Source organism: Panthera pardus, unplaced genomic scaffold, assembly GCF_024362965.1.
Source record: "Panthera pardus isolate Hobbes unplaced genomic scaffold, ASM2436296v1 HiC_scaffold_15, whole genome shotgun sequence".
NCBI classification, from domain to species: domain Eukaryota; kingdom Metazoa; phylum Chordata; class Mammalia; order Carnivora; family Felidae; genus Panthera; species Panthera pardus.
The window spans coordinates 43272937-43288070 of record NW_026526710.1 but is presented as its reverse complement, the minus strand read 5'-3'; the positions used below and the strand labels follow the sequence as shown (position 1 = coordinate 43288070).

The 15134-nt window shown below is 37.4% G+C and overlaps 1 protein-coding gene across 1 annotated transcript in view; it reads right to left on the bottom strand.

Moving 5' to 3' along the window:
- Positions 1-359: 359 nt before the first annotated feature.
- TAF4B (TATA-box binding protein associated factor 4b) overlaps positions 360-15134 on the bottom strand; it is a 124403-nt gene continuing 109628 nt past the window's right edge. Inside the window, exon 15 of the mRNA XM_019465502.2 lies at positions 360-2218. Coding sequence (XP_019321047.1) covers positions 2051-2218 — 168 coding nt within the window. The 3' untranslated portion in view covers positions 360-2050. The remainder of the gene's footprint in view (positions 2219-15134) is intronic.

Below are 15134 nucleotides of genomic sequence, written 5' to 3'. Positions count from 1 at the left end.
CTTGTTCTTTTGTAAGATATACTTCACGACACAAATTTTAAAAATGTATATTAAAAATAAGGTTTGAAAAAGAATATTTTAGTAAGAAAACTGATGGGCCAAGAAAAGCTTTTGTAATGAATATGTTTAGCTTTCTTTGTGAGTCAAAGAGCATGCAAATTTACAACTATTCCAAAGACAGTGGTAATAGTAACTTGGGATTTGAAGTGAGGTTCTGGAACCCAAATGCTGATACTCCAAAGTAACAATCCTAGCCAAGAAAGATCCATTGCCCAGCAGGTAAGACCCACTGCCCAGCCCCCAGGTGTGGAGGCTTACTACTAAAGATACTGGTTTTCAAAGTCAGTAACTGAGCAAAATTATTCGTATAATAAAATAATTATTTTAATGAAGTATTTGAAATAATTTTAAACATTTATACACAAATATGGGAATATGCTGCACTTTACAAAAAAATAAAGCTAAGCATTTAAATATACAAAAACAACTTTAGGTATAGATCTCTTCTGAAAGTTTCTCTTTTAACATATACATAATTTATAGCATTTTACATAACTTGCTGAAACAAAAATGGCCAATTTAACATTTACTACAGTATAGAACATGGCCACAACAGTCCCAATGGGAAGAACAGGATAAGGAGTAACATACCAGAGGTGTGTTCTTTTCCCCCTGAATTCTTTTTCTAAGAAGCACAGCTTTCCCATTTTTAAAAAATCTTCTTGGAGGATTTACTTGTTCTTTCTGTATGGGATTCTAAATACAGCTATTATTTTTCACCAACTACATGCCACAAAGGCGGAATTAAAAGAAAGAAAGGAGGGTTTGCTTTACAAAACATCAGCTTCCTCCTCAGGTGGGGGGAAAAAAAATATATATATGTATATATATTGCTCCTCATAATACATTTAGAGCCAAGATCTCCAACAATGAAATGCTGACATTACCTTTTGAGTATAGAATCCAAAATGGAATCCTATTGTTAAAAATTTCTAATCATCGATTAGGATTTTGTAAATGCAACAAGATGCTTAAAACTTTCGGTAATGAAAAGGATTTTAGAAAACTATCCTTCTTGAGATTTAAAACAATACACAAAACAAAAAATAACGACTTCCTTTTGAGATATTGTACATTTGAAAATGTTTGATACATTTTCCTTTTTTGGTTGGGCTGTGATTTTGTCCTGTCAACAAAACGTGTACCGGTTGCTCTGGAGTTCCAATCCCACCACTGGAACGGAGGGCGCATGTGCAGCACGGTTCCTATTCTGAGGTTCCACTCTCATTTTCCCCTCCTCAGTTTGAATGCAGTGCCCCATCATTCTTTTCAGTACTTCCCACCTTTTCCACTTTTCAGTGAGGTATATCAGCAGCTTCCATTTTAAAGTTTCCCTGACAAGGATGTCCCCTCACTTGGTATCAGAAGCAGCATATGGTGACGACCCAGAGAGGAGCCACCTTTGTGGGGACAGGCACAAACTATCCCCATCTGTCTCCGTTTTGACAACACTGGGACTCGGCTGACCAAAGTCACTACAGACGCTGTGGCTTGTCACCTGGAACTACAGAAGGTGACTATCACAATTAGCTAAGCAACTTCTGATCCCAGCCTAGAAAACCTAACACTTTGAGACAAGTTCAGCAGAGGATGAAATATAATCTTGGAAAGTCGGGACTCTTCCTTTCTTTCCCCTGCATCGTAATGCAGGCTGTGTTAGGGAAAGACACCTCGCCTACAGTCCAGCAAATGAAGCAGGTGGTAACAAACAGGGCCTTAACTTGCTGTAATTAAATCCACAGGTAGGCAGAAGCCTATGTCTGTGTGAACTGTATTTCATAACCAATTTCCAGAAGACAAAGTTGAATTCTAGTCATTAAGAACCCCGTGGGATGTGTGAGTAAGATTTAATAAAAGTTTGTAACTGTAAACAATGATCTTCCCTATTGGTGATTATTTTCCAGAAACTGAAATTTCAGGAGAGTGCAACAATGCTCTTTATGTCTTCTTTGGCAGTAAACAGCAAGGATCTGGATGGAGACTGGAGTGGTCACTTCAGAAGGGCAAGGTACAGAGCTCGAGAATACTTCATCTCTCTTTCCTGTTCCATACAGAATATCAAGTCCCTGAGACAGATTCTTGTGATTCTTGGACGAAGCAACTGCTTGGTGGCTGTCAGGCTGGATGTCCCAGAAGCAAGAAGATTGTCTTTTAAGCCCTAAACAGAATAGAGAAAAAAGTTTAAAGTAACCAATCTTTCATAAAGGGAAAAACTGTCTTCAGCATGGAAGAGCTACTAGCCTCTGGCCACTGAGTTAGGTGCTGGAGAGAATACAGTAACGCAGCAGGCTCAACCCTGTCCCCAGCAGCCCCATCTCTTGGGGAAGGCCAACTGCCCCCACACCTCATTCAATCTTTCTCTCTCACCTGGACCAGGGCCACAGCCTCTTAACTGATTTCTCCACTTCCAGGCTCTACTTCACTCCATTCTTTGCTGTGCATTGAAGGCCAGACTTTCTTCTTTAAAGGTCTTAGACAAAAGTTTCGGGATTGATGGATGTGGTCATTATTTCAATTGCAGCGATGATTTCATAGGTATATGTATATATAAAAATCTATCAGACTGAATACTTGAAATGTGTGCTGCCTTTTGTATGTTGATTATAAAAATAAAAGAAAAAGCCTTACATGATTCAGGTCCTACCATTCTGTGGTTCAAAAATCTTCAATGGCTCCCCCACCCTGTCCAGACTAGCTACCTGAGCACTTGTTATGACAGCTATGTTAAATCACTTCCCACACATGATCTCTTTTCTTTCATGTAACATTGCAACAAGTTACATGGGTGCTGCCTCCATTTATCAAATGAGAATACTGAGCTTAGATAGGTTAAGCGACCTGTTCAGTCACACAGCAAAACTGAACCAGGACTCAATTTCTAAGTTGATCTAAAGTGAGTGCTCTTATGGGAATGCAAGCTGGTGCAGCACTCTGGAAAACAGTATGGAGGTTCCTCAAAAAACTAAAAACAGAACTACCATAGGACCTAGCAATTGTACTACTAGGCATTTATCCACGGAATACAGGTGTGCTGTTTTGAAGGGACACATGCACCCCCATGTTTATAGCAGCATTATCAACAATTGCCAAAGTATGGAAAGAGCCCAAATGTCTATCGATGGATGAATGGATAAAAAAAAATGTGGTATATATATACAATGGAGTATAATTCGGCAATCAAAAAGAATGCAATCTTGCCATTTGCAACTACGTGGACGGAACCGGAGGGTATTATGCTAAGTGAAATTAGTCAGTCAGAGAAAGACAAAAATCATAGGACTTGACTCATATGAGGATTTAAGAGACAAAACAGATGAACATAAGGGAAGGGAAAGAAAAATAATATAAAACAGGGAGGGGGACAAAACAGAAGAGACTCATAAATATGGAGAACAAACGGAGGGTTATGGGAGGGGTTATGGGAGGAGGGGATAGGATAAATGGGTAAGGGGCACTAAGGAATCTACTCCTGAAATCACTATTGCACTATATGCGAACTAATTTGGATGTAAATTAAAAAAAAAAAAAACAACTTAAAAATAAATAAAATAAATAAAAAAATAAAGTGAGTGCTCTTAGTTATTACTGCGTTATATTATCTACCAAATCAGGTACAAACTCATCACATGGCTTCCCTGCAGGCTCACTTCCCACTGTTCCTTTACAAAAACAAAGGCTGGAAGAAGAAACGAAAAATAACAGAATTCTTAAAGGATAATTTTGTCAAGGTGAAATCCTTTATTCTCTCATTCTTTTTTTTTTAACCATACTTTGTTCCCAAAAACATCTTGATAGGGTTGTCGACCCTCCTTTCACCCTCCAAAAGACTTATATTTATATTTCCGTAACATAGGAGGCAAATCTTCTGGTTCTGTAACTATCCTTTTATAACCATCGAATTTTGATTATTCCCTCTACATTTTTGTTTTGTTTCGATGGAGGAGAAAGAAATCCTCTTTAAGGAATACACTTTGGTCAAAACAAGTCAACTTAATTCTATGCATGTTCACAGAATGACTGAGGGGCACTTTACCTGATGGTCAAACAAAATCTCCTTAAGAGATGCTTTGCAGTTTTGAGGGAGTATGACAGCACAATCACATTTCTATACTTTCATAAGGTTAAACATGTTCAAAAGGATCCATGGAACAAATTTTGGAAAGTCGACATGTTTAAAAAGGATGAAAACTTTACTCTTGGCTGCACAATTGCCTGGCTATTTGTCCTGGAGCCAAGCTATGGGACAGCCAGTCTTTCACCACTTCTGCAAGGTTCTCAGTAATGAATGCGCATACAAGTGTCTGCCTCTGTGACTTTCACTAAAGCATGGCAGTCAAGCACTAGCACATTCCTCTTCCCGTTACCACTTAGACGTGGTATAATATAGATGTAATCCTAACCACTGTGAATTATCACCATCACAATATTTTCCTAAGGGTTTTGCAGAATGGACCTGCCAACTGAACTTTAGAAAACTGGATAAAAAACACACATTAGGAAGAGAGTTAATAAAACATGTCATGGGCAGTGAGTGGCAATTTTGCTGTATATAGGACTTATCTGTTTAAACTATAGTATATTTAAATAGAGGCATTTTCTTAGCCAAAAATTAGATATAATATGCTAAAGCTGAATCGATAGTTGTTTACAAACGTTTCCTATTAAGAGTTTGCCTAAAATCAATCATCTAATGTTTTATATGGATTTTGAAATGTAAATGGCTAGATGGATACACAATGTCTTGGCAAATGTAAATACCCAGAAATATGTCACATGTCCACTGAAAGACATGTATGAGAATGTTTAGTACTATTATTTGTAATAGACCTAAACAAGAAACCATCCAAATGCCCATTAAGAATAAATTGTGGAATACTTACACAAATGGAAAACTACACAGCAGTAACAAACTGAGTAACATAGATGAATATCACAAAAATGAAAGGATCCAAACACAACAAAATATAGTCTGATTCCATTTCTATAAAGTTCAAAGCTACAGAAGTCAGTACAATGATTCCCCTTAGGGGAGAGGAGTAGTGGCCAGAAAGAGATAGGGCAGGGTTATCTGGGGTTCCGGTGACGTTCTCTGTCTTGACTGGAGTATTGTCTACATGGGTGTGTTTGTGCTGTGAAAATTCAGTGAGCTTTGATTTGTGTGCTTTTCTGCATCAATGTCATACTTTAATTAAAAAATTAAAATGCTCAAAAAAACACCCCACAAACCCTTGTCCAGGTAGGAAATAAAAAAGAGAGCAAAGAGGGAAAAAGAGGAAAGAAATAAGGCAAAAATGTTAAACAGAAAAAAATTTTTAAAACCGAATCATCTGGGTAAAGAACAAAGGGGTCACAGTTCATGCTTGTCATGTGATAACCCTAAAGGATTCAGGAGAAAGAGCCATATTACAGCTGCCAGCACAGGGTTGAAAAGAAGGTCATTCCAACAGGATGTAGCAGAAGGCCTGAGGCAATGTTATAAATGAAACAAACCCCAAGGGACATTCAGTAACCCAACAGAAATGTCTTTCATAATTCACAACTTTACAAAGGTGATAGCATCCTCTTCCCCCAAATAGTGACACACTTCGAAAGTCAATCTTTCTTGAACATGGATACAAAAATATAGCATTTTTATTCCTATGCCTATGCTTTGGGGATGTCTACAGTCTGACTTGTCACTTTCACAATGACCTGGGCAGAATAATCAGCTCTCAATTATCCATGGTCAAGAAAGTGGATCGTGCACAGCTAACTTAAAGCTATAAAAAAACTCAAACCTGCCTTTTCACCAACATCTTTAATTTTCTCTTACCTCACTAAGTTTCTTCTCCCACCTCACCAAGTCTAGGACTGATTTCTGGTCACACTACATTATTAATGCCAAAGAACACTAAGGTGGTTACGAGATCAGAATTTGTATGAAGGAAAAAGAAGACCCTTGCTGATAATGTATTAATTATTTCTGATATAGGGTGTTTTCCCAACCAACTTTCTACATGAGGATATTCCGTAACTTGGATTCTTCACATGGATGAAAATCAGGTATTGAAATGAAAGAGAAAGATCAAAGAAAATGAAAGAAATAATACACTTATTACCAAGTGCACAACAGATGTTCTTGAAATCATAATCAAAACTAAATGTTCACACACTCTACCACTGCTAGGTCAATTAAGTTATTAGCCTTCACTAATTTGTTCAATTATACCACTAAACAAAGTTTCTTATTTTTGTGGAACTCTTCTCTAATAAGAAAAAACTGAACACTGTAAGTTACCAATTTCAGAGAAATAACACTTTTTAAAATGACACTAAGTATTTGGGTGCCTCGGTGGCTTAGTCGGTTAAGTGTCCAACTTCGGCTCAGGTCATGATCTCATGGTTTGTGAGTTTGAGCCCCAGGTCGGGCTCTGTGCTGACAACTCAGAGCCTGGAGCCTGCTTCGGATTCTGTCTCTCTCTCTCTCTCTCTCTCTCTCTCTCTCTCTCTCTCTCTGCCCCTCCCCTACTCACACTCTGCCTTTCTCTCTCTCTCAAAAACAAACATTACAAAACATTTTTTTTAAATGACACTAAGTACTTAAAAATAACCAGTTATCCAAATTTTTATTCCCTCAACTTACTGGAGTGGGTGCTGTGAAGTGAAACCTTTCAAAGTTTGTCTCACTTTTTTTTCCATATTTTCCTCAATTCTATTCCTGCTATATTAACTGAAAAGCAGAAATCACATTTTTATGAGTTCAGGGGCTTCGTGAATCCTGCTGAAGTTCTCAGTGACTTCACGTGGGCCTCTGTTTCGAAAAGCTGCCATCCAAGGCAACTGAGCTTCCTGCCAGCTCACACACGGATGCAGCTGACAAGTTCCCTGGGTTACTGGACACTTAAAGATATACAGGAGGATTGAACAGTGATGAGCCCTGGTTGTCTCCTCCATTAGCAACCTCAGACAAATTACTTAAATTCTCTGTGCCTCAGTTTCCTAATCTGCAACAAAGGAAGAGTAACAGTAATTATCTCATAGGGTTGTCTTGGGGATTAAATGAGAACAGTGCCTGGCATGCAGTATACATTCTGTAAATGCTGATCCTTCTTATAATAAATTAATTCATTAGTCAGTTTAGAGGTTTGAAGGTTTATAAACAGGAAACAGTATAATTCGAGTTCCAGATCTTTCCTGACATCCCGTAGTTAAGTGTAATTATGATAAACATCCTGCCAAGTCCTACCTAACTTAAAGAAACAATTTCTCTTGCCACATTTACTTTAGTCCTCTCAGTGAAATCTTTGGGTTTTAGTGGAGCTCTCAGTGCCTAAAGCTAACAAGTAGATTAATGGACATTTCAGACATGCGGTGGATGGACAAAGGATATATCCCAGGACAGGAAGTTTTCCATAAGCTCCTCCAATCAAATAGTGGAGGAGCTTGATGCTCTACAGACCCAACCAAGCTTATCAATATTGTTTCCAGAAGCTAACATCAACTTCTTCCATTCTATTCCCTGGATCAGAAGACTGACAAAACACAATGTATCCCTGAATCTTAATAATTAACTAGGAACAAAAATTGGACATTTTTAATACAGGCAAAGATTCATTACATTTCTCAGGCTCTGCCCCCGATTTTATGCTAATCCCAAGTACCATGGCAGCTCTTAAGGTGATGACTCAGGTCTTAAACTTCAGGGAGGTAACAAGAAATAGACATGGGCACAGGGGGTACAATGAAGATCTGGCTCTAGAAAAAGAAATTGAACATCTTCTAAGTCTTAGAAACAAGAATAAAAAAAAAGTATCCTGGCCTTGCGTAACAGAATGCCTGGCCTTGTGTAATAAGAACACGAAAAATCTATATTCAAAAGACCTGAGCTTCTAGGCCTTAAAGGCAGCATAGAGGGGGGAAAAAAAAGCTCAACTTCGAGATTGAGCGCCCTCTGCTGGTCAACAAGAGGAACTTTTGACGCAACAGATCTCTAGCTTTTACCACCTTCATTTTATTCAAGGTATTTCAGAATATTAGCAACTCTACATACATGTTATCTTCTGCCCTAGAATTGTTACTTCTAAGTGTCTGTGTTTCAACAGTCTTTTACAGACTTCATGTTTCTTAAAGTTTCATTAGCAGAAATTTCAAAAAAGATGCAACAATATTAAGAAAACTTTTATATTATCAGCCTTTGATTTTTAGCTGTTTAGGGAAAAGGATAATTTGGTGTTATTATTTCACAAAGTGTATTTCATATTCACAAAGTGTATGAGAATTACCTGAAACCAAAACCTGCAGATCTCCAAGTCAAATTCTCATATCAATACTGATTTCATCTCTGAGGTTTGGATCCAACAGTATGCATTTTTAACAAATACCATAGATGATTTTTCTCAGTAAAGTTTGGGAACAAGTGGTATAAGTGAATTTTAGCTTCTCTAACAGACATAACATTTTGAAGACTAATTGAAATGGCTAATTTGTGAATTTTTTCTAGTTGAACCCCAGCTATTTTAAACAAAGGAAAAATTGTGAAAAATACAAAAGCACTGCAAAATATAGAAATAATATGTCTTTAAACAGACTGCTGTGACATGTAATTGTGAGCTTTGAGTTCTAATTCTAGTTGTGTAATTATGAGAGTTACAAAGACAATTCTGGTTCTTCTGTGCTAGTGACAATCCCCCTTCTTTATCTCCAAAAGAATGCTTTCCTAAATTCTAGACTTCACTGTTTAATTTCCTAATGAACTCTCAGACTGAATGTATCCTATATTCAACATGTTTCAAATCAGTGTCCTCTTATTTCTCCTCCTCTTTCTTATTTATTTATTTTTAAATGTTTATTTTTGAGAGAGAGAGAGACACAGAGCACAAGCTAGGAGGGGCAGAGAGAGAGGGAGACACAGAATCAGAAGCAGGATCCAGGCTCTGAGCTGTCAGCACAGCTGAACCCACAAACTGCGAGATCGTGACCTGAGCTGAAGTCAGATGCCCAAATGACTGAGCCACCCAGGCGCCCCATCCTCTTTCTTATTTAAAGTAATGGTAATACCATTCACCTCCAAAGGCCAAGCCAGGAAACTGGGTGTCATCCTTAACTCTTTCTCCCTCTACATTCCATCTGTCACTTATCAGTTCTACCTCCTAACAATTTCCAAACCATCTACTTCTTCCTACATTTTCACTCCCATTATCTTTTGCCTAGGTTACTTCCAACAACCTTCCTAACTTTCCTAGTTCCAGTATTAATATTGCTCATATTGGAGTGGGAATGATCTTTCTAAAATAATAACGAGATAATGCTGTTTTCCTGCTCAAAATGCTCCAATGGCTAAAAATCTATAGGACCCAGTCCAAGTATCCAACCATGACCTATACAGTCATCCAGGAACATACCAAAGCCTCTCCCCAGTCTCATCTCTCATTCCTTTCTTCCTGTCCCAAACTACTGTGCATGCCACAATATTATTTTCCTCTTTGCTCCAGTTAATTTGCTCCTCCTTAACTCATTTCCAATTTCTCTGTCCTATCCTTGTATCACATCACCCCACTAAGTTCCTTAAAACTCAGTTCAGGTACATGTTTCCCTAGTGCTCCAAACCCAAACTATCCTAGGTCTGGACCAGGTACAAGTCCTACTTCAGAAGTACTCTGAATTTCATTCTATCATCACATGCATTCAGCACAATGCAATTACCTCTTTAACTTTCTCACTCACTAGAAGGGAAGGATTTTGTAGCTGGGAATATTTTAACACAGTGTTTGGCACTTAGCTGATATCCATTCAGCATCTGCAGTACAATCATGTGTCTAAGTGTCACCCAATAACATTGTTTATGTGAATTAACAATGGCTTTAAAATCAAGATGCTGCTGTCATTCTTAACTTTAAGCCAAATAATCTGAGAGACAAATGTAAAGTCCCTTGATGGCTTGTTCCTAAGCATTACCCAGCCTTCTAACAATTCATCTCACCCACTCATCCCCACCAAGCTGCTCCTGGATCAAATTGCTTAAAAGGTTATTTTTAGTCACTCTTTCAAACAGCAAAAAAGTGCTTCAGCCCACCAAGTAACACAATACACAGGAACAGTATAGACAACCAAATAAACAGTCAACTCTGAAAAGCAGTAACTTCCCTCTTAATACTAGTAATTTTCTTTAACCTTTAATTAAGACACTTACAAAGTCCTCTCAAAAACTATGTCCAAAGATAAGCTTTACCTATTATTTTATGATGAAAACTTCAAACGACTGCCAGTTAACTGTTTTTTTTTTTTTTTCTTTCAGAACCAGCTTTGATTTTATTCTTGGAGGATTTAAATGTTAAGAAAAGCTAATGGGGTACTGGAGTGGCTTGGTCAATTAAGTGTCCCACTCTGGCTCAGGTTGTGATCTCACAATTTGTGAGTTCAAGCCCCACATCCGGCTCTGTGGTGACTGCTCAGAGCCTGAAGCCTGCTTCAGATTCTGTGTCTTTCTCTCTCTCTCTCTGCCCCTCCCCTGCTCACACTCTGTCTGCCCCTCACTTAAAAATAAACATTTAAAAAAGAAGAAGAAAAGAAAAGCTACAATATCAGTAAAGGCTGTTGTGCCTCACAGCTAAAGTAAATTTACCAATATATTTAAGTTTTAACAGTAGCTTTACTTAAAACTCTAGTACTTCTAGAGCTGGGGAGCTGCACAGGACTGATGGAAAATGGTATTACAAAATAGAAATTTAAACGGGAAAAATAAAAGAGCACTACAGATGGTAAATATAAAAGAACTATTTTTATTTATCAACTCTTTAAAAGACTATGACCAAGTAATAACAATGTACTAGAGTTTAAAACATATGTAGAAGTATAAAAAGCACAAAGGACGGGGGAATTTGTATAATGGAATCACATAGTTAAAAGGTTTTCATATCCTTTTTATAATTTTTTTAATTATTTAAAAAATGTTTATCTTTGAGAGAGAGAGCACAAGTGAGGGAGGGATGTAGAGGGGGTTACAGAGGATCTGAAATGGGCTCTGAGCTGACAGCAGCAAGCCCGACTCGGGTCTGAACCAATGAACTGAGAGACCATGACCTGAGCCAAAGTCAATTGCTCAACCCACTAAGCCACCCAGGTGCACCCCCCTCCCCCTTTTTTAAAGTAGGCTTCATGCCCAGCATGGAGTCCAACATGGGGCTTGAACTCATGACCCTGAGATCAAGACCTGGGCTGAGATCAAGAGTTGGACACTTAACCAACTGAGCCACCCAGGTGCCCCAAGATTTTCACATCTTATGTGAAGTGGTATTAATCCAAGGTTGAGTGCAGACAGTTAAGGATACATACTATACTATTAAAAAAATAAAAGAGTAGTATAGTTAAAAAGCCAACAGAGGATACAGAACATGACACTAAAATACTACATAATTAACTCAAAAGATGACTGGAAAGGAGAAACAAAACAACAGAGGGAACAAATAGAAAATAAATGACAAGATGGTAGACCCATATCCAATCACAGTGAAATTATATTAAATGTAAATGGACTAAACACTCCAAATAAATTTCCTTAAAAATTTTTCTTTAATTTTTACTTTATTTTCAAGAGCAAGAGAGACAGAGCACAAGCAGGGGAGGGCAGAGAGAGGGAGACACAGAATCTGAAGTAGGCTCCAGGCTCTGAGCTTGTCCTCACAGAGCCCAATGTGGGGCTTGAACTCATGAACTGCGAGATCATGACCTGAGCCTAAGTCAGATGCTTAACCAACTGAGTCACACAGGTGCCCCTCCAAATACATTTACTGGCTGGACACAAATCCCAAACTCAATTATATGCTATTCATAAAAGACCGGCTTTAAATCAACACAGAGGGGCGCCTGGGTGGCTCAGTCGGTTAAGCATCCAACTTCAGCTTGGGTCATGATCTCATGGTTCGTGGGTTTGAGCCCCGCGTTGGGCTCTGTGCTGACAGCATGGCGCCTGGAGCCCTCTTCGAGTTCTGTGTCTCTCCCTCTCTCTCTGCCCCTTCGCTGCTTGCACTCTCATTCTCTCTCTCTCTTGCTCTCGAAAATGAATAAACATTAAAAATAATAATAAAAAATAAAAATAAATCAAGACACAGGCTGGAAATAGAAGGATAGAAAAAGATAAACCATGCAAATATTAAGCATAATAGTATTTGGTATGGCTATAATAATATTAAAGTAAGGCTTTAAGACAATGAATATCAACAGAAATAGAATAATTTCACAATGACAAAAGAGGGAAATCCATCAGACAGACATACTGTGTTTACAACAAATAAAAGACCATCAAAAAAAAAGAAGCAAAAATTGACAAGTAGAAATAGACAAATGCACAACCATAGTTTAAAAAAAAGAGAAAACTTACAAACTTCTTTCAGCAACCAAAGGAACAAGCAGTCAAAAAAAAAAAAAAAAAAACTGGTAAGGATATAGAAGACTTAATAGACACTTCACTCACCACTAAAGAAAACACATCCTTCTCAAGTGCACAGAGAATATTCCTTAAGATAAACCATATACGAGGACAGATCTCAATACATTTAACAGGATTGAAATCACAGAATATGTCTTCTAACAATAATGAAAACACCAAATATTTGGAATTAAACAACACACTTCTAAACAGTCTGTATTTCAAAGAAGATGACAAAAGGGAAATTAGGAAATATATTTGAACTTAACAATAATAAAAACACAACATACTCAACATATCAGAGATTTTCTGCTTTAGCTTTACTCCCACAAACTAACAGAAATTTATAACATTTAGTGTTTTTATTAGAATAAAAAGTTATACCCAAACTTCACCTCAAGAAGCTGGAAAAAGAAAATATTAAACACCATGGTAGTAGAAGAAAGGGAATAATAGGAGCGACAATCAGTGAAATAGGAAATGGACATTTTTGGGGAGGAACCATAAGTTAATTTTCGGAAAAGACTGATCAAATGTATGGACCCTTATCTAGACTGATCAGGAAGAAAGACAACACATAAATTATCAATATCAGGAATGAAAGAAAAAATATCACCACAGATATTAAAAGATAACGACAAGATAAGATAATTTTACGTGAATGACTTTAACCTAGATGAGTACAAAAATTCTTTGAGAAACACAATGTTCAAATATTAATACACATAAAAAGAAAAAAACCTAGTATTGAGATGGGCTTACATAGAAAACTTGAGGCCTGGATGGCTTCATTGGTAAAAGCTATCAAACATTTAAGGAAGAAATACGACCTATATTAGGCAAACACTTTAAAAAAAAAAAAAAAAAAGGAGGAAGAGCATTGGCATAACTCAAACAAAAACTAATAAGGACATTACAACAAAATGAAATTCTAGAACAATGTCATTTATGAACATAGATCCAAAAAAACTAAACAAAATGAATGAACAGCAAACAGAATCTAGTAACATATATAATTGATTTTATATTATGACCAACTCAGATTATCTCAGGATTTAAAAACAAATATAAATTACCAAATTAAAAGAATAAAGGAGAAAACTCATATGATAATCAGACAAATTCACACATGCCTTGGCAAAATTCAATACGAACCATCATAAAAACTCTTTAGTCAACTAGGAAGAGAAGAATTTCCTCAATGAAAAACCTACAGCCAATATTATACTTAAAGGTTAAATACTGAATGTTTTTTGCCCAAGATCAGAAACAAGGCAAGGATGTCCATTCTTACCATTTCTATTCAACACAGTACTGGGGATGTTAGCTAGTGTTCTAAGGCAAGAAAAAATAAGGGAGAAGCATAAAGACTGAAAAGAAAGAAGTACTCTAAGGGAGCATGGGTGGCTCAGTTGGTTGAGCATCTGACTTCAGCTTAGGTCATGATTCTCCTGGTTTGTGAGTTCAAGCCCCACATTGGACTCTGGTGTTGACAACTCAAAGTCTGGAGCCTGTTTCGGTTTCTGTGTCTCCCTCTCTCTCTCTCTGCCCCTCCCCCTCTCGCACTCTGTCTCTCCTCTCTCAAAAATAAACATTTAAAAAAATTAAAGAAAAAAAAGAAAAGAAAGAAGTACTCTACTTTGATTTGTAAACAACGTTGATTGTTTAGCAAATCTTAAGAAATTTATGCCAAAAATGATCAGAAAAATTAAGTAAATTTAGCAGATCAGAGGATACAAGATTTGATATATTAGCAACAAACTGGAAAGTATAATTAAAAAAATACTATTTTGGGGGTGCCTGGGTGGCTCAGTTGGTTACGTGACCGACTCTTGATTTTGGCTCATGTCATGATCTCATGGTTTGTGAGTTCAAGCCCCGTGCTGGGCTCTATGCCAGTGGCTGGGAGGCTGCCTGGGATTCTCTTCCTCCCCTCTTGCTGCCCCTCCCCCCCAATAAATAAATATAAAAGAAAAATACCACTTTGGGGGGTGCCTGGGTGGCTCAGTCACATAAGGTCTAACTCTTAATTTCAGCTCAGGTCATGAGCTAATGGTTTGTGAGATTGAGCCCTATGTGGGATCTGCACTGACAGCACAGAGACTGCTTGGGTCTGTCTGTCTGTCTCTCTCAAAATAAATAAATAAACTTAAAAAAAAAGGGAAAAAAAACATTTTGGGGTGCCTAGCTGACACAGTTGGAGGAGTGTGCAACTCTTGATCTTGGGGTCGTAAGTTTGAGCCCCAGGCTGGGTGCAGAGATTACTTAAATAAATATCTAAAAAAAATACCATTTCAATAGCATCAAGAAAATATCTATGTATAAACATAATGAAAGACTTCTAAATAGAAAGTTAAAACACTGCAGGGAGAAATTAAAGATGACAGAAATAAATGGAAGGATATATGACAATCACATGGCCTCAATATCATTAAGATGTAAGTTCTGTAAACTGATCTACAGATTCAATGCCATCCTAATAAATATCTATACATTTTTGTAAGAACGACAGGATGATTCTGAAATTCATATGAAAATGCCAAGGACCCAGACAGAACAGCCAAAAACAACCTTGAAAAGGGACAAAGTTGGAGGATTTGATTATCTGATTTCAAAATTATTACAGTAAGTAAGAGACTGTGGTATTGGCATAAGTATAGCAAAACAGATC